Here is a 19,386-nt window from a genome sequence, read left to right as displayed (position 1 = left end):
ACCCTCAGGCGGGAGCGCCGCCGCGCTTCCCAAGTGGCGCACTATCCAGTGCGCCACCGGGCCGGCCCAAAGCCATTTCCTTTCTAAAAATGATTTTTTATTTTTTTATTTTTGTGGCCCTGGAAGCTGTCGAAGGAATCATTCAGAGATATTTGTTAAAGCATAGTAAGGAAGACTTTATTCAGGGCCATTGATATAGGTGTAGGGACCACTGCTACAGGGACTTGAAGTGAAGAAGAGGGATTGGGCTCAACTCCGAATATACCATGGGCAAGTGGAAATTTATAGCCAAGGAGCAGACTGGGGGGTCAGTGGATGGAAAATTATTAAAAGGAAACATCAGGGGTAAGGGGGATTCTGGCTAAACCAACGTCACAGGATTGTAGCTGAAGACATGCTAGGATATTCAGACATCACCTGGAGGATGGTGGACGATAAGAAACCTGATCAGATATTGAGGATGATTAGACGTCGAGGATGGGGATAGTTCTTGCTAACTTGACTTAGCAGGGTTCTTTGTTAAAACTGGATTTTACAAGGAAGTGTACAGATGGGCCTAGCAGAAAATTCAGAGGGCTGACTAAAGTTTGGCCAAGCAAAGAATCTTTATCAAAGCTCGTAGATAAGTTAGTCATTGCTCAGTGTTTAGCAAGAACCTACTTTATGCTGGGACTTTCAAGGTGCTGGGTGTGCGTTGTTAGGAAAAACAACCACCACCATTACCCCTGTAATTGCTTCAGGAATGAACCAGTATCTGCAAAGTACAATGTTTATTCTGTTCTCTGACCTGCTGGGGAGGTTGTTTAACCCACTGCAGATGCTGTTCTGACCCGGGCCGTTAATTAACACACATTATTTTGGCCTTAGATTAGCCTTTGATTCGCCAAGAGCATCTCATGAGAACAGGAACCATCAGTTAAATATTCAGAGCACAGGGGTGGGAAGGAGAGGCAGCTGCTTGCAGCACCATTTGAATTTCAGGCAATGGGTAGATGCTGACTTTGTGGACTTGAGTCAAGGCAGACTGCTGGTGGGTACCCACCACACACAGGAGATACTTGGGCTATATGTCAGGAAGAACTGTTTGCCTGGAAGGGTTAGAGGATAGCAGCATGTTTTAGAAAAAAGGAGAGACAGCTGTCATTCAGGGGAGAGAGCAGAAAGCTGCTTCATGACTTGCTAAAGGCTCTGTCATCCTAAGGGAAAAAAAGAACAGTGTTTAAGTTATCTAGGTCTAAAGAAACCTGGTCGGATAAAGTTGAGACCTGTGTTGTCCATAACAAACATCATGCCCGGGGGATGGAAATAGCCAGCACTTACTATGTGTTCCGGTGCTAGGTGCTCCATACCTATTTATTTAGTCCCCACAACTGTGCTGAGAGGTGGGTCCATCCTTAACCCCGTGGTACTGCTGAGAATTATCTTAAGTGACTTGGCCCCAGGCCATACATCTAATGAGTGGCAGAGCCCAGATTTGAGCTCACAGGAGGCTAAACTAGAGTCTTGACCACTTCACAAGGGCTAATTGGCAGCTAAACCAGCTGAACCATTTGCAAACGGGATTAATCACAGTGATGCTGGATTTATTATGTGCCATGCCCTGTACTAAGTGTTTTATATTTGTGGCTTCATTTCAGCTTCACATTAGCTCTCTAAATTGTGGGTAGCATTAAAGCCCCCATTTCTCAGATGAGAGTGCTGAGGTTCAGAAAAGTTCTGTGACTTGGCACAGGTGGTACACTAAGGTGGGCTTTCACTTCTTAAGGATTCTCCATTGAGTGTGGTTGTGACTGGGATCCCACAGGTTGCACAAGAGCCTGCCCTGGTCGTCCCATCAGCAAGCGTGTGTGGGACAGGACCCCTCCTTTCCAGGCAGCTGACTCTTAGTTCTTTCTGCTCTTTCTTAGAGCACGCCAATTACTTTGGCGTGGATGAGAAACTAGGGCCAGTGGCTGTGAGCATCAAGCGGGAGAAGCTGGAAGACCACAAGGACCACGGACCTCAGTACCAGTACAGGATCATCTTCCGGACCCGTGAGGTAGGTCCCATCACTATCATTATTACATAAGTAAGAGCTGTTCACATCTACGAGCCCTTCCTCTGAGCCATGTTGTGGGGACAGGCGCTTTCCCTGCTTCATCTCATGTGATCCTCCCAATAACCCAGGAGAGCAGTCCTGTTAGTCACCCCATTTTACAGAGGAGGAAACTCACAGAAATTAAATGACTTGTACAGGATCAGTGAATAAGCAGCCAGGCTGGGATTTGAATCCAGTGTGTCTGACTTCAGAGCCCAAGATTACAAAAACTATTTGCAAGAGATTAACTCTAGTTAGCATAAGAAATAAAGGTGGTGGGGGGTAAGGGATCATTTCAGGATCATGAGGTGTCCTGCATAATGGAAAGAAGAATTAAGGCAACAAGCCTCAGACAGGGCCTGAATTAGGCAATCTTTACCCCAGGAACTGCTGTTATGCTGATCGGCTCAAAACACCCCCAACTGTCACTTTCCATTCTGAGTAGAGAATCCCATTGTTCTGCCTGGTCAGAGATCGTCCCCTGGATTAAATGTCAGCTGTGGCATACCCTTCTCTATTAGGAGTCTAAATTGTAGTGACAGAAATCTATTTCTAACTGGCTTAAGCCAGAAAGAGAATGCATTGGGTCGTGTAACTGCAAATCCAGGGGTTAGGCCAGCTTCAGGCATAGCTGGACTCAGAGACTCAAATGAAGTCACCAGAACTCTGCCTCCTAATCTCTCCACTCTGCTTGGCTCTGCTACTTTTTACATTGTGGATCTCATTCTCTTCTGCCACCAGCAAGCTCTCTCCGTGTCCTGGGAAGATGGAGACTGGCTGCTCAAATCTTCTACATCTTTATACCTTCTCAACCAAAAGGAAGACTTTTATCTGCTGAGTCTCTGGGAAGGACTCTGGTCATGTTTGCTTGGATCACAAGCCCACGCCTTAAGCCAGTCACTCTGATGAGGGGTGATAGAGAAAACTGGCCAGATCTAGGACCTGTGCTCCACCTTGGGTCCAGGGGCAGGGCAGGGCAGGGTACTGTGACTGACAGTTCCATCAGAGCCACCTGCAGGAGGAGGCAGGGCAGTTCCTCTGCAAGTAGAGGGGAGCTAGACAAGCAAAAATGATGGAGATTTCCAAAAGACCCAAGTAAGGAAGACCTTTCCAGAAAAGGGGAAGTTGGCAGGGAGGCGGGCTCCCCAAAGTGAGTCTCTCTCAGCCCTGTATTTCCACAGCCCCTGTACCTGGCCTGTGCCCAGGCATGGAAATACAGCAGGCTTCCACTGCCAAGGACTTTGGATTTAGGGCCAGCTGAGCCCTGGAGGGGAAGTAGGATTTGTGGCAGCTGAGTAGAGGAGGCCCTCAGACCATGAGCCCCAGACTGCAGGTGGTCGCCGGCCTGTCTTCCTAGCCCCTCCTCTCTGCTCACCATGGGCAGAATGTGAAGTGACAGCTCGCAGTGCATCAGGCTGCTTTAGGATGTATGGGCAACTGCTGGGTGAAATGACAACCACAATCATAATAATAACTATAATAATAAAAATAATAAATATAATATTTATTATAGTTGCTAATATTACTGCAAATCTACTTAACATTGTGTGTCAGGCATTGTTCTAACTCACTTAAATCTCATCACAATTCTTTGCTGAAAGCACTACTGTCCTCATTTATATATGACAGAACAGGCAAAGAGAGGTTAAGGGACTTGCCCAAAGCACCCTTCAGTGAGTGGCAGGACAGGGTGTCTGCCTGTGCTCCAGCCACTGCACTCGGCTGCCCCTGGGGTCCAACTAACTCATCTTAGACTGCACATCAGACCCATTCATGGGTTATGAACTCAACTTAGTGCCAGCACTTTTGTTTTTGTGTTTAATGAAAATAAAATATGTGGAATGAATTTTTTAAATACCAGACTGTCACACATACTAAGACTCCTGACACTTCAGTGCATAGATACTGGGGTCAGGGCATAATTTTTTTTTCCCATGGTTCATGTTCAGTGAACTTGAAACTGGCTTGATGTCATTCTGGGCTTGTGTCTGCTTCTGTCCACTTCTGACACCCAAAGAGGCTACAAAACTAGCCTCTGGGGACTCCAGTCTACCCCAGGCCAGGCACAGGAACCCTTGAGTTCCATGGCCAGAGACTTGGGATCCATTCATTGCACAGAGATTCACTCAGCACTGCCACCTGCAGCCCTGTGCCCGGCACTGAGAGAAGAGTAGCAAATAAGACAGCAAAGATGCCCATGGGACTGTAGTCTCATGGGGAGACAGACGGTATGCATTATACCTGAGTTAATTATACAGTGTGGTACATGATGACGGGGTGGAAAATAAAGCAAGGAAGAGAAAAGAAGGTGGGTGGTTAGATTTTTAGACAGGATGGTCACTGGGAAGATGACATTTGAGTAAAGACCTAAAGGAGGTGACAGAGGGAGCCAAGTGGACAGCTAGAAGAAGAGCATTCTGGGCAGAGGGAACAACCAGTGTAAAGGTCCTGAGGCAGGACCATGCTTGATGTGTTGGAGACCTGTTGTGAGTTCAGCTGCTCAGCAGTGCAGAAACCTTGGGCATGAGGCTTCTCCTCTTGGACCCTCAGTTTCCCCCTTGGAAATCCCAGGCTTACAGGACTGTGATGTGGGCTCGGTGAGGTCGCACATGTAGAGCAGGCAGTGCTGGGCTCAGTGAGGTTAGCTGTCAGGAGAGGTCTTCGTCTACTGCCCCCTTGTCATATCCTGTGGGTTGTGGCCTCACCCTGAAGTTCACACCCACAGCAGGCTTTTCTCTGCCCTCCCCACACACAAGCCACACAGACTCATCCCTGGGCCCAGCCCCTTGCAGAGCTACCCGACTGGGCCCTTAGGCCTGAGGACCCCATCATCTGGAGTTGGAGGGAGGGGCAGTGGCCAGAAAGGTTTGTCTCATTCCTTTCTAACCCTGTCGTGGAGGCAGAGTGGAGGATCCCATAGCCCAAATACAGTGACAGCAATAGTGATAATTATAGCTAACACTTTTAGCACATAGTAGTGCCAAGCCCTGTCCTAACAAGTGTTTTATATGCATTGACCCATCAGATCTTCTCAACTGTCACATGACGTGGGTCCCGTTATTTATCCCCTTTCTACAGATGAGGATGTTGAGGCCCAGAGAGAGAACCTCTCATCAGAACGTGGACCCAGGCTGCCTCGCCCCTGAGCCCATGCCCTTAACCATGGCACCACAGTGCCTGTAAGGTCAAATTTGAATTGTGGCTCTGGGAACACACAGCCCTAGGGTCAGTCCAGCTCTGCCATCCACTAGCTATGTGACCTTGGACAGATGGCTTTACCTCTGTGCACCTCAGTGTCTTGTCTATAAAATAAACTTTGCACTGTTGCCTGTCTCCTGGAGAGGTGGGAAGGTTCTCTTGATCGATGTACACAAAGTGGCAGCACAAGGCTACAGGGCAGTAAGTGCTTTGATTGCCAGGTGGTACCGTGATTGACACTACTGTTGTGGCCATCATTCTTTCCTGAGAGGTCACAGGACCATACTGGGGAGCAGGGATTGATCTCAGGGATGGGGTTCTGTCCTCCTCCTGTCCACACACACATGCCTCAGGCTCCTGTAAACCAAGGTATGGGGCCAGAGCGAGGGCCCAGGCTGCTTTCCAAGCCAGCCGGCTGGCCTGCCCCAGATGGCCACCCCCGGCCGCCAAGCAGACTGTCTCGAGTGGGCCTGCATCTCTCAGCAGATGGGATATGAGTGTTGGCAGCACCAAGCTTCTCACGGAGGCAGGAACGGACTTGGAGCTGGGCTTTGGCACCACTTGCCCGAACTCCAGTTCCTGGCCCCCACCCTTGCCCCAGCCCCAGTGAGCCTGGACAGGACAAGCCCCAAGCCAGGGCTCCCCTATCCCAAGCCCCCTTGCAGGCGGGGCACAGGACACAGGGGTCCGCAATCAGCCAGGGATGCTCTGGCTCACCAGGACCAGTGGGTTCACTTTGGCCTGGCAAACACAAGTTCTTGACAGACCTTAGTTTTGATAGGGTTAGAGGCTGGATTTTTATTTTATCAGTTCTTTCTTATTTAAAATGTACCATACACTCATTGTTAAGATGTTAAGCAATACATAAGTATGCAAAGTAAAAAAGGGAAAGTCTCATGAAGTGAAAAAACCAAGTGTAATAGTGCACCTAGTGGGACCCCATTTTTGTTCAGTATGTACATCTGATTGTGTGTGTGTGTACTTATATATAAACAATCTCCAAAGCATACTGTTAAGTGGGAGAAAAGCAAACTGTAGCTTCCTATTTACAGTTAAAATTTTTTTCTTTTTTTTCCACCTCTGTATCCTTATCAGGCAAAAAAAAAAATCTTAACTATGTGGTTTTGTCCATATACACATATTTACCTAACACATATTGAGCTCTCACTGTATGCCATGTACTGTGCTAAGCACTCTACATGGATTATCTTATTGAATCCTTTCAGTACTTTGAAGTAGGCATTCTTATTCCCACTTTATCAATGAAGAAACAGGCACAAAGAAATTAAGCAACTTACTGAGGTTTACACAGCTAGGGAGGGGTGGAGCTGGGATTCGAACCCAGGCAGACTGACTACCAAGTAACCACCCAGGAAAGTTCTTGAAGTGTGCACCCACTGCCCAGTACAGACAAAAGCAGGGAGTGCACCTGAGTCAGGAGCCAGCAAAGAACAACCTGTGCAAATGGGAACCTCCTTGTTTACATGGCGCTGTATCCCTTTCACAGCTCATTTGGTTTGTTACTCTCAATGAGATGATGCCAAATGTTGTTGGGTTCTGAGCAGAGGAGAGCTGTGATCTGACTCAGGCTGCTGCAGAAAGAATGGGCAGGGAGGCAGGGGGGGAGGGAGCAGGGAGACCAGGAAGAGGCTGCTCACCAACTGGGAGATAACAGTAGACATGACCAGGTGGAGAGAGAGGTGGCCACTTGTGACTTGCCAGTGCCCTACTTATTATCTGCAGTGCAGAAGGAAAAGCTGGGAGTTTTCCAAGTAGTGGGCCAAAATGTGACCTTTCTCCAGTGTGGCGGAATGAAGATTTCTGGTCCGTGCTATCCCTTAGCTCCCAGCAGAGGGCGCTGCAGGACAGTGTCAGTAGAATATAAAGACACTGATCCTCTTGGTACATTGAACCCACAACCCTAGGGCCACCCAGATTGGCAAGGCAGAGCAGCTGACATCATTGCTTTGCATGATCTGTTTCAAGACTACCTTGCTTATGATAAGAGAGATCTGTTTGTTTATTAATTACCGTGGCCAGAACTGGGAACTCCCAACCATGAGATCATTTCATTTCTTCCACACATCCCTCTTGCCCAGGTCCTGTTTGGCAAGGGTGGCCTGTATGCTTAGAGGCGAAGTTATGACACATTATGTTTGCTGCCTTCTATGTCTGTTGACTTAGGTGAACATGTTTTTGCAGTGAACACTGATTCTCTTTAGTCCTTAAACCATAGCCCCAAGTGTATTTTGGGTGTTTTTGTTGTAGTATTCTAGACCCCCTGCCATGCATTTTTAATGTGGTGCTGGGCCCAGGGTATGGCATAACCTGGTGGCCAAGAGCACATCGCAGCTAGAAGCATGAGCTGCTATTAGAACATGAAGCAACAGGGGCCCTCAGACAGGGCTAGTGGGGTGTAAATTGGGACAACCACTTGGAAAACTCTTTGGCAGTACAGTAAAATTGAAGATTTGCATGCCTGGTGACTTGACAATTTCTCTCCTAGGTATAAACCCAAAGGAAAATGTGTTCTTGGGCACCAAGAGGTGCTTCTTTGAAAGTTCCTAACAGCACTATTCACAGTTGTCAAATACTAGAAGCGCTTCTGGTGCCCATCAACAGTAGAAAGGATCAAATCTATCATGATAAAAAACATCAGCCTCTGGCAACAACACGACTGAATCTTATATGTGTAACATTAAGATAAATAAGCCAGATAACAAAAGAATACAAACTGCGTGAAACTCAAAAATAGGAAGAAATAAATTATGGTGTTGGAAGTCAGGGTAGGGTTACCTTTGGGCATAAGGGAAGGGGCATGAAAGGGCTTCAGAGGCTGGAAATGTTGTATTTCTTGATCTGGGTGGTGATTACCCATGTATTCATTTTGTGATAACTTCTTTAGCCGTGCATATGTGTATTAACGACTTTTATAGGAAGAGTCTTCAAAACGTTTCTGGAAAGATTTGAGGGTTTTTTGCTGGCCGGCCAGTAAGGGGATCCGAACCCTTGACCTTGGTGTTATAACATCACACTCTAACCAACTGAACTAAAGGGCCAACCCCATACTACGCTTTAATCCCATTTTCCATGAACTTTTTGAAGTACCCTTGTGTTTGTGGATTATACTTCACAGCAGTAAATAAATGAATGAATGAATGAAAAAAACCATGAGCTTTGGAGAAGTCAGACCGGGTTCAGCCACTTGTCAGCTATGGGGACCTTGGAGAAGGTACCTAACCTCTTGGAGATTCAGTTTCCTCATCTGCAAAACAGAAATAAAACTTCCCCCGAACAGACCTATACATATAATTAAGTAATTACTACACTACATGGAGCACAGTGCAGTGAACTGCACCTTCATAAATGTGACTTGTTATTAGGATATATCAGTTAGAAATTTCTTTGACTGCAAAGTAACAATACACCTGACTAACCATAACTAAAACAAATACAGGATTATTTTAATGATCTAAGAAATCTGGAGGTAGGCAGCTGCAGGGATCGACTTCTGAGACTCTGTTGTCTCTTTCCTCTTGATCACAACATGGATGCCACAGCTCTAAACATCTTACACCAGTGTCCCTAGCAAGAAGAAATGGCAGGCAGAAAGGTGCTTTCCTTTTATCAGAGAGAAGAATCTGTCCCCAGAAGTCCTCACCAAGCAGAATTCCCCTCACATCTCATTGCCTGGAATTGGTCACATGGATGGCTATAGGAAAAATTTGGAAAGCAGCGTCTGGGGAAGGGGAATGAGATAGCCGTGATTAGCTTTGATGAAAGGTTTTCAACGCTGACTACACATCAGAATCACCCAAGAGGGATTAAAAATATGTGTGTGTGCATGTGTGTGTACACCTGTCCACGGCAGACAGGTGTTTTACATGAGAGTTTGTGGTAATATGTTTATAAAATAATGTTATTGTAATAACGACAGTGAGAGCCCACCTCCTTGTGGAGCCTGTTTTATTCATTATACTTCCTATTACTTGACATAATCCATCTTCCCACTCAAATGTCAGCTCTACAAGGACAGGGATCTTTGTTCATTGCACCTAGAACAGGACTGGGACACTGGAGGCCCTCAACAGTATGTGTGGAACAAATGAAGGTATTTTATATCCATTGTCTCATTTAGTCCTCCCAACACCCGTTCATGGTCATGATACTATCACTGTACACATTTCACGAAAGAATAAGTTGATGCTCAGACCTACGAAGTCACCTGGTCAAGATCACACAGCCAGGAGGGCAAGTTCAAGTCCTGGCTTAGGCCCGAGCTTCTAACCATTGCCCATGACTCTTTGAAACAGGACCTCCCTCGTATACTCTAATCCCTTTCTGGGTCCTGTGAGCCTCCTAACCTTTTCTTCTGTTCCCTGAGTAGCTCATCACCCTGCGGGGCTCCATCCTGGAAGATGCCACCCCCACAGCCACGAAGCATGGCACTGGGCGGGGCCTACCCCTGAAGGACGCCCTGGAATATGTCATCCCCGAACTCAATATCCACTGCCTGCGGCTGGCTCTCAACACTCCCAAGGTGACGGAGCAGCTGCTGAAGCTTGATGAGCAAGGGGTGAGCCAGGGACATAAACGGGGGAGGTGAAGACACTGCGGAAATAGCCTGCCACCCAACTCCTGGTGCCTCTCTCTGTCTTGGTCACTTTTTTTTCCACAAGTAACAGAAACCAACTTAAGCTAGTTTCAGCAAAAGGAGAAATCTGTTATCATATTCTAGGGGTGTCAAGAGCAGGAATGTAACTGGGTCCTAGGAAGAAAGTAGTCTGGGGATGAGATAGCCGCCAGGTTCGTGTGTGCATGCGTGCAAGTGTGCGTGCATGTTATCTACTGTGTGTCTTTCCTTCCCCTCTGCACGCTGGCTCGCTCTGCTTCTCTTGCCTCTCCCACAGCTCCCAGAGTTGCTGTTAGAATTAAGCCACGTTCAGACCCCAGCCAGCTGACTCTCAGTTACAGGAGAGCCCCTGCATGGCCTATGCTTAGGTCAGGTGTCTGTGTGTCTGTCCATGATCCAGTCACCAGTGACCAGGAGAATGAGGAATACCTAACATAAGAGTGGTTATCGAGGACCTACCTCCTAAAAAATATTGACTGTAAGGCCTGAGCCCTCCAGATTTTGCTTTTGCAGAATCACAGCCAGTTCCCGTCCACCTACTGTGGGAAGCTGGCCAAGGCAACAGCTTCTTTCCCTCAAGAGTGGTGTTGCCAGCTGCCCTCTGCCCACCGTAGAGAGGAGAGCAGGCAGCATGGGCACCGTGCTGTGCCTCTCTGGAATGGGAGCGAGGCAGAGGGACAACTAAGACATGCCCCAATGCCTTTTTTCTTTCTTTCTGGCTGTGTCTCTGAATTCCTGAGTGGCCCCAGTATCTCCCAGGGCTGAATGCCTCAGAAATACCCCTTTGTTCCATTCCCCCTGACATCTCTGCCTGGCCTGTCTCCACAAAGCCACCCTTGCTTCTGCAGCTCTGCCGGAAACACAAGGTGGGCATCCTCTACTGCAAGGCTGGCCAGAGCTCTGAGGAGGAGATGTACAACAACGAGGAGGCGGGCCCGGCCTTTGAGGAGTTCCTGTCCCTCATTGGCGAGAAGGTCTGCCTGAAGGGCTTTACCAAGTACGCCGCTCAGCTGGATGTCAAGAGTAAGTCAGGGGCTGGTTCCGTCACAGTGAGCCCCCATTGTACGCCCACCCAACAGGCAGAAATTAAAAGGCCTGGTAATACCGAGGTGAGGATGTGGGGCAGTGGGAGCTATAGGACCCCACTGGTGGGAACGCGGATGGTATATCCACTCAGGAAAACAGTGCGGCACATTCTAGTAAAGTCTGAAGATACTTCCACTCTGTGACTCAGCAGCTGCACTCCTAGATACATACTCTGAGAGTGCATGCACATGCTTATCAGGAGGTGTGCTGCATGTATAACCACAGTCACCTGGAGCACCCAGTGTGCACTGGCAGGATTGTGTGTATTTATGCAGCGGAAGCAAAGGGGCGCCACAGGAGCCTGCCTGGATGAGGGCCACGTACTTCATGTTGTGTATAGATAGCAGGTCTCAGAAGAGCATGTACTGAATGATGCCTTTTATGTAACAATTATTTGAAAAGCATACCCAACAATATGTTATTTGGGAATTTGTTCTTAAGTAGTAAAACTGAAGAAAAACAGGAGAATGATAGACACAATGTTCAGGCTGGTAGGAGAGAGAAAGGGTGGTATGGCTGGAAAGTGGTGCTCACGTTAGAGTGTTGGTGGTAGTCTGTTTCTTAAGGCAGGTTATAGCAGAAATACCTGAAACCGGGTAATTTGTAAAGAAACAATATTTATTGCCTGCAGTTTTGGAGGCTGGGAAGTCCAAAGTCCAGGGAACACATCTGCTGAGGTCCTTGTTCTTAGTGGTGACTCTACAGTAAAGGAGGGTGTTGCATGGCAAGAATGGCAGAAGTGAGAGAGAGAGAGTTTCTAAAGGGCTCTCCTTTTAAAGCCGTCAGAACCATGCCCGTGACCACCGTTAAACCATTAATGGATTAATTCATTCACTAGGGCATAGTTTTCACAATCTAATCACCTCTTCAAGGCCCCAGCTTTCAGTTACCATAACAAGATTTCCCACCCTTTTAACACTACCACAATGGAGATTAAGTTTCAAATATGGGAAAATTGGGGGGACACAATTCAATCCATATCACAGTGATAGATACAACATATTCATTGTAGCATTTTCTGTACATATAATGTGAATGCATACATACATATAGACAAGATGTAGGACTGAAATGTTTTATGCTAAGTAGTTTGCGGAGATGGGTGGGTGACATTCAGGGGTCACAGCTCCCTGGGGAATGGACTGCCATTGTCCTTGGGGGTGGGCCGTCGTTGGGTTAATTGCTCAGGCTGGGAGTCAGAAAGCCCCAAGATGGCTCAGTCACTTGCTCTTCACCACACCTCTCCAAGCCTCAGTTTGCTCATCTGGAAAATGGAGGCCCAGTTCCAGAGGCTAATCTTAGAGAGATAGGTAAAGCGTTAGGCAGGTGCCCGTGGCTGTCGTCATCACCCTCACCTCCTCTGTTGAACAAGACAGGAGAAAGAAAAGGCATATTATTATGCCATTTGCTGGCTTTGTGATCTTGGACAGGTAGCTCTGTCTCTAGCTCAGTTTCCTCATCTGTAAAGCAAGGGTAATAGTACTTACCTCAGGAGTATGGTGAGGGTTCCATATGACAACATTGACCCAGACATTCTGAGTCCTCACTCTGTGCCCGGCACTCCCCAGAGCCCCGTGAGTGTGGGTATTACCTGCAGAGTGCTGACAAGGCAGCAGGCCCCACACAACACGCCTGGCACATAGGAACCAGCAGATGTGAGTGTTAATATTACTGCTGTTGATGATGTTATTTCCTTCGTTGCTAAAGGAGCAGTGCAGGCAGAAAAAGAAATAGGAGACATATCCCCCTTCTCTGACAAATGCTTGCTGCTGAGGCTCAGGATTTTCCTCCATAAAATGAAAGCAATAATTTTGCCCCACTCCCGCCTGCATTGCTGTGAGGATCAGATTCCCCACTCCCGCCTGCATTGCTGTGAGGATCAGATTCCCCACTCCCGCCTGCATTGCTGTGAGGATCAGATTCCCCACTCCCGCCTGCATTGCTGTGAGGATCAGATTCCCCACTCCCGCCTGCATTGCTGTGAGGATCAGATTCCCCACTCCCGCCTGCATTGCTGTGAGGATCAGATTCCCCACTCCCGCCTGCATTGCTGCACTCCCGCCTGCATTGCTGTGCCTGCATTGCTGTGAGGATCAGATTCCCTACTCCCGCCTGCATTGCTGTGAGGATCAGATTCCCTACTCCCGCCTGCATTGCTGTGAGGATCAGATGCCCATCACAGTGCCTTATAGAGAACTAGCATTCACATAAACATCAGCTGCTTCTGTGTGGTTTCTGTGGGAAGTGGATTTTCTCAGAGGACTCCAGGAAGCATAGTGCTCCTGGCCAGAGTCTTGCCAGTTAACAGGTAGGGATACCCCTGGCTCAAGCAGCCACCCGGAGTACCTGGAGGTGACCTGGCTCTATTGCTAGCCAACTGTGGCTTCAATGTCCCCACTTGACACTGAGAGGCAGCATATTGTTAAGAAAATATTGTTAAGAAAGCAGATCTGGAGTCAGACAGCCTGAGTTTCTGGTTTAGACTCCACCATTCATTGCGTGTGACCTTGGGCAAGTCACTCCCTCTCTGTGCATCAGTGTCCCCCTCTGAAATATGGGGTAAATAATCAGATGCATCTTTCCCTGGTCATAACCTCCCTTCCTATTTGAGATCACCAATATCCTAACTCTTATGGTAATCATTTCCTTGTATTTCTTCATAGTTTTGCTGCTTATATATGCATCCCTCAACAATGGCCTGCTATCGCACGTAACGAGAATGGAATCATACAATATGTGTCTGGTTTCTTTCACTCAACATTATATTTGTAGGATTCACTCATTTTTATTAGTCTATTTCTGTTGCTTATAACAAAATACCTGGAACTGGGTGATTTATAAGAAAACAAAATTTATTGCTTACAGTTTTGGAGGCTGGGAAGTCCAAAGTCCAGGGTACACATCTGGTGACGGTCATCTTTGGTGGTGGCTTTACAGCAAGGCAGGGATCTCACGTGGCAGAAAATGCAGGTGCAGAGAGAGAGCTAACCTCAGTTGGCTCCTATTGAAAAGCCATCAGAACCACGACTATGACCACAATTAATCTTTCAGCTGATTACTCACTGAATGGATCAATCCATTCACTGGGCATGGTCCTCACAATCCGATCACCTCTTCAAGGCTCCACATTTCAATTACCGTAATAGGATTTTCCACCCTCCCAACAGTCATGGTGGGAATCAAGCTTCTAATATATAAAACCTGGGGGACACAACTCAGTCCTTATCACTCTTGTTGCAGCTGTGACTTGTTCCTTTTTCTGGCTGTATATTTTTCCACTGTATGAGTGTACCACCATGTGTTTATCCATTCTTTTGACTGACATTTGGAGATCCTTGTACCCATATCCCAGGGCACGCTTGCATGATGTCTCCAGGCTGTGGTCGTAGGAGAGGAGGTGCTAGATTTATTGATTAAGCCTGCTTTCAAGTTTAACAGAGATTGCTAAGAAGTTTTCCAAAGTGTTTGTACTGGGCTAGCCAGTTAGCTCAGTTGGTTAGAGCACTGTGTCGTATCACCAGGGTCAAGGGTTTGGATCACCATATCGGTCAGACACTAAAAAAACAAACAAAAAAACAGAATAAAGTAGTTGTACCAGTTTACACACCTAACCAGCCACATAAAGGGTTCCAGTTGCTCCACATCCTCACCAACCCTTGATATTGTCAGACTTTTTAATTTTTACCAATCTGGTGGGTGTATAATGTAAGGTTTCCTTTTTACCTAAATTTATTTAATTTTAAAAAGTGGATTTAACTAAAAGCATCAAGTTAAAAAGCACAGATGGTATGTGGGATATGGCAAATACTCAGAGGTTTTGGAAATGTGTCGCTAACTGGTATTTCTGTTTCAGCTGACTCCACGGGAACCCACTCCCTCTACACGACATACCAGGACTACGAGGTCATGTTCCACGTCTCCACCCTGCTCCCTTACACCCCCAACAACAGGCAGCAGGTCAGTGATCTTCAACTGATGCTCCATTGGGCCTCAAGGCATTCTCCCTCCTTGTGGTTGTTGGCAGCCTGCCTACCTGGCACTGGCTCACCTGCTACCATCCTGTGGATCAGATGGAGGCTCTTAGTCTTGGAGATCCCGTGTTCCATGATCACTTCACCTGGGGGTTAGAGACTAGGCCAGCTGTGGCTTGATGTCTGTTTGGCGCCAGTTTTTCTTGCTGTTCCTTGGCTACCCTGCTTGCCCCTAGCTGCTCTGACTCCCTCAAGGATCTCTTGAGTCATCACTGGTCTTTTGAAAAAGAAGAGTGAATCGGTCAACATTATTTTGGCTGCAGGTGACCGAAACTGAAAACAAACTGACATAAGCAAAAAATGGGATTTACTGGGTTGTATAGCTCTAAGGTTCTAGGAGAGGGCTGACTTTAGGTATGGATAGATCCAGGGGCTCAAACAATTTTAGGAATCCTCTCTATTTCTCACCTCTGCTTTTCTTTGTAGTGGTTCCATTCACAGGTCTTCCCAAATAGTGGCAAAGATGCGTCCTAGCAGCCCTGGGCTCCCATCCTACAAGCGTAGTCACTCTAGGGGAAAGAGAGTTGTTTCTTCCTGTTGTCCCAGAAATGTTTCAGAGCTGAATCTCATTGGACCATTCACATGCTAGTCCCCAGGCCTCGGGTGGGCATAGAATGGGCTGAGTAGCCAAGCCCGAGGCACATGCCCACCCCTAGAGAGGGTGAGTGGGGTCAGCACAACTCAAAACAAACAGAGGTCAGGGAGATGCTTTCCCAAAGGAGAGTGGGTGTGGCTCCTGGAAGAAGGAAGGAAGGGGTACTGGGTGGGCAATGATGGCAAACACCTGTTGCCAGTGTGATCCGTCTCCTCCTGGACACACCATGCAGACTGGGCCCGGGGAGCAACTCTTCCTAGTTCCTAATGAACAGGAACCCCACGGAGTACTGATAGCTTAGGAAGTACATATTTTTTCCCAGTCAGTACATGTGACATTGTAGATTTTGTAGGCCAAAAATGGTTAAATGTCAGCAGTTTCATAAGGTTAACCTAATAGTGTGCTGTTAAGTACATCATTCTCAGAATTAGACCTGAGTTTGAGTTCTTTCTTTGCTATTGCCTAACTGTGATCTCGGGCAAGTGATTTCACCTCTCTGAGCCCCAAGTTCCAACTCTGTAAAATGGGCAGAATGATAGTGCCCTTGTCTCAAGGTTGTTGAGAAAAGTCCATGCTCTTATGCATGAAACCAGAGTGTGAGGTGGGGCCCAACACATAGGAGGGGCACAGGAAGCAGTGCCTATTCCGGTGTATTTGGGAGGCTTGGTGGGGAAAGCTGGGCTTGTAGAATCAACAGAAGTGGGTTAGAATCCTGGCTCTTGGCTGACTGGCCTGTTAGCTCACTTGGGAGAGCATGGTGCTGACAACACCAAGGTCAAAGGTTCAGGTCCCCTTACCAGCCAGCCACCAAAAACAACAAGAGTCCTGGCTATTTCCTTCCATCGCTGCATGACTTAGGGCAAGTCATTTAACCTCTGTGAGCCTGAGTTTTCTCGTCTATAAAAGAGTGAATGAGTTAATGCCTCACAGGGTTGTTGTGAAGATTAAATGAGATTGTGAGTTAAGATATGGATATAAAATGTCTACTACAGGATCAGCCATAGTAAATAGGTACTTTCTCTAGCAATTAATTTAATGCAGTTTAAAACACACGTAAAGAACTAACAGCTCAGTGGATGAGTTGAGCTGCTAAGTGTGTCTGGATTTCATACTGTGAGCCACCTCATTTATAGATAACGTGGGACTCCCGTCTGTGGATCTCATGTTACTGACATGGATTCTTTAACAGATACATGAAGACTAAACTTGTGTAAATCAGAACAGTATAATATCAGCAAATACACAAAATGTCATGAATACATCATCACCTGTGAAGATAATAGTCTTCCTTCAAGACTGACAAGCAGGAGAGGGGGTGGGGCCCCCACGGCCAATCTGAAACCACAGATGCCCTGACCTTCTCAACTCAGTGTCCAGGGAGGGGGTGGCGGCCTAGAATTGGCCCTGCCAGGAGTCTCTGATCTGACTCTACCATCATCCATGAGTGTGGCTTTGAACAAGGCGAATGCCATTGGCCTGTGCTCTCTTTCAGCAGATACTTACTGAGCACTTCCTGTATGCCAGGCACTGTCCTAGGTACTGAGGATATAGCAGTGGGCAGTGAACAAAACAGAATCCCTGTTCTCATGGAGCTGACACTCACGGGAAGAGACAGACAAGAAACACAAGGAAGAGGGGAAAGTCGCTGTATGCTGTCAATACACATTGAGTAATGCATGCAGAAAAGCAGAAGTAGGGTAGTGTTGGGGCTGCGGTGGATCTTGGGTTAGATAGTCAGCAAAGGCCTCCATGGAAGAGTGACATTTCAGCAAGACCTGAGGAGGTGAGGAAGGAAGCCCTGTGGGGGCGTGGGGGAAGAACATTCCAGGCAGAGGGAAAAGCTAGTGCGGAGGCCTCTAGAGGGAAATGTTTCTGGCGTGTTTGAGGAGCAGCAGCAGGGCATAGGAGATGTCAGAGAGGTAATGGGGGCCCACCTTGTGGGGGCTCCTGGACCATGGTGGAGATTTTATCCTTCACCCTGATTGAGAGGGAGCCATGGGAGGGATATGATCTGAGTCAGGTGTTCATGGGCTTCCTCTGGCTGTATGTGGGGGGCAGACTGTGGCAGTTGGGTGGAAACAGGGAGACAGTGAGGGTCTGTTACAATGGTCCAGGCAGGACCCCTAGAGTCAACCTATGACACTTTCCTCTCCCTTCTCTGTTGCCCATTTACCAGCTACTAAGGAAGAGGCACATTGGAAACGACATTGTGACGATCATCTTCCAGGAGCCTGGAGCACTGCCCTTCACTCCCAAGAATATCCGCTCACACTTTCAGCATGTCTTCATCATCGTCCGAGTCCACAACCCCTGCACTGATAATGTCTGCTACAGGTATGCACCGCCACACACTGACCCCCCCCGCCCCCCACCACCATGCACGCACACTGGACATCCGAAAGCTGATATCCAGCATCAGGCAGCGTGCAGAGAGAGCCAGTCAATGCGGGCTGCCTCCTGTGCTTCTTATTAGTGCTTCAGTAGGGGGAGCTTTGTCCACACATTCCACACCAACCAAGAGCGTGGTGCTCTACCAGAAAGGGGCATGGCTCCTGGTTTTGATAAGGAAACCATCAAGGATTTGTATTTGCTTGGAATCTTTTGTTGCAAGTGACAGAAACCTCAACTCAATCTACCCTAAAGCAAAAAGCTAGTTGTGTATTGGCTCTCAAACATGACAGGTTGGGGCATAGCTGGATCTGCTCCACTCTCCTATACGTTGCTTCATTTTCTGACAGCTCTGAGCTTAACATCCTACCAGCTTCAAATCCAACAGAAAGAGAGCTTTTCTTTCCTAGAAGTTGTATCCTGAAGCCCCAGAATTGGGGCTCATTGACCTAGTTGGAGTCATGTGCCCATCCTAGAGCCAATATGACTGGCCGGGCCTGGGCACCAGGCTGCAAGGACTGAGAGGCACAAGAATGAAGGCCCAAAGGAGAATCGGAAGATGGAAGGATGCTAGGTAGGGCAGGCAGGGACCTGGAGAGTTGAGGGATTTTAACTCACAAATGGACAAGCAACACAGGCCTCATACCCATTCTGTATCCTTGTCTGTATGCTCTCCAAGCAACAGTGCTCACCCAGGGTAGTGGCCAGCTCCCCAAGGACAAATGGAAAGCCCTCAGGATATGGGTGGGAGGATAGAGCAGTGGTCCTTGAAAACCACCCAATCAATAACCCAGGCCCAGGCCAAGGTCAGCACTTGTCCCTGGAGACTCTGGGTAATGATTTGAAATTCCAAAGATATAAAGGGTATGCAGATGGAAGTCTCCCTCCCACCCTGACCCCCACCTACCTAGTTGTCTTCACAGAGGCGACCATGTTAGCTATTCCTTGTGTATTCTGATACTTTATGCATATACAGGCAAATATGTATAAGTATTCCTTTTCCACTTATTTAATATAAATGGGAGCATATCATACATATTGTCCTGTATCCTGTATTCATGCAACAGTCTTCGAGATCTTTCTGTACCAGTACATAAAGTGCTTTTTCATTCTCTATGACCATTGTATGATGCATGATAATCTCTCCTGTCCTCTGTTGATGGGACTTGGGTTGTTTCCTCACACCTGCAATGAATGACCTTGTTTATATTCTCATTGCACTGAAGTCCAAGTATAAGCTGTAGGATAAATTCCTAGAAATGAGGGTGCTGGATCAAAGAGTATGTATGTATGTGACCTGGTATTCTTGGTGGAATTGCCAGATTTTTCTCTCAGCTGGGTGCATGAGAGAAAGGAGGGACATTCCTGTGTGTAGCAC

General features: G+C 47.5%; 1 protein-coding gene across 1 annotated transcript in view; it reads left to right on the top strand.

Annotated features, from left to right (window-relative positions):
• The window catches only part of LOC103593005 (signal-induced proliferation-associated 1-like protein 3), a 218,448-nt gene that overhangs the window by 139,267 nt on the left and 59,795 nt on the right, over positions 1 to 19,386 (top strand). The window contains exons 4-8 of the mRNA XM_008575915.1: positions 1,908 to 2,038; positions 9,663 to 9,851; positions 10,757 to 10,931; positions 14,848 to 14,951; positions 17,797 to 17,954. Coding sequence (XP_008574137.1) covers positions 1,908 to 2,038; positions 9,663 to 9,851; positions 10,757 to 10,931; positions 14,848 to 14,951; positions 17,797 to 17,954 — 757 coding nt within the window. The remainder of the gene's footprint in view (positions 1 to 1,907; positions 2,039 to 9,662; positions 9,852 to 10,756; positions 10,932 to 14,847; positions 14,952 to 17,796; positions 17,955 to 19,386) is intronic.

The sequence above is a fragment of the Galeopterus variegatus genome, unplaced genomic scaffold, assembly GCF_000696425.1.
Source record: "Galeopterus variegatus unplaced genomic scaffold, G_variegatus-3.0.2 Scaffold1256, whole genome shotgun sequence".
NCBI lineage: Eukaryota > Metazoa > Chordata > Mammalia > Dermoptera > Cynocephalidae > Galeopterus > Galeopterus variegatus.
The sequence above is the reverse complement of the archived record's forward strand: the minus strand, read 5'-3'. Positions and strand labels throughout refer to the sequence as shown.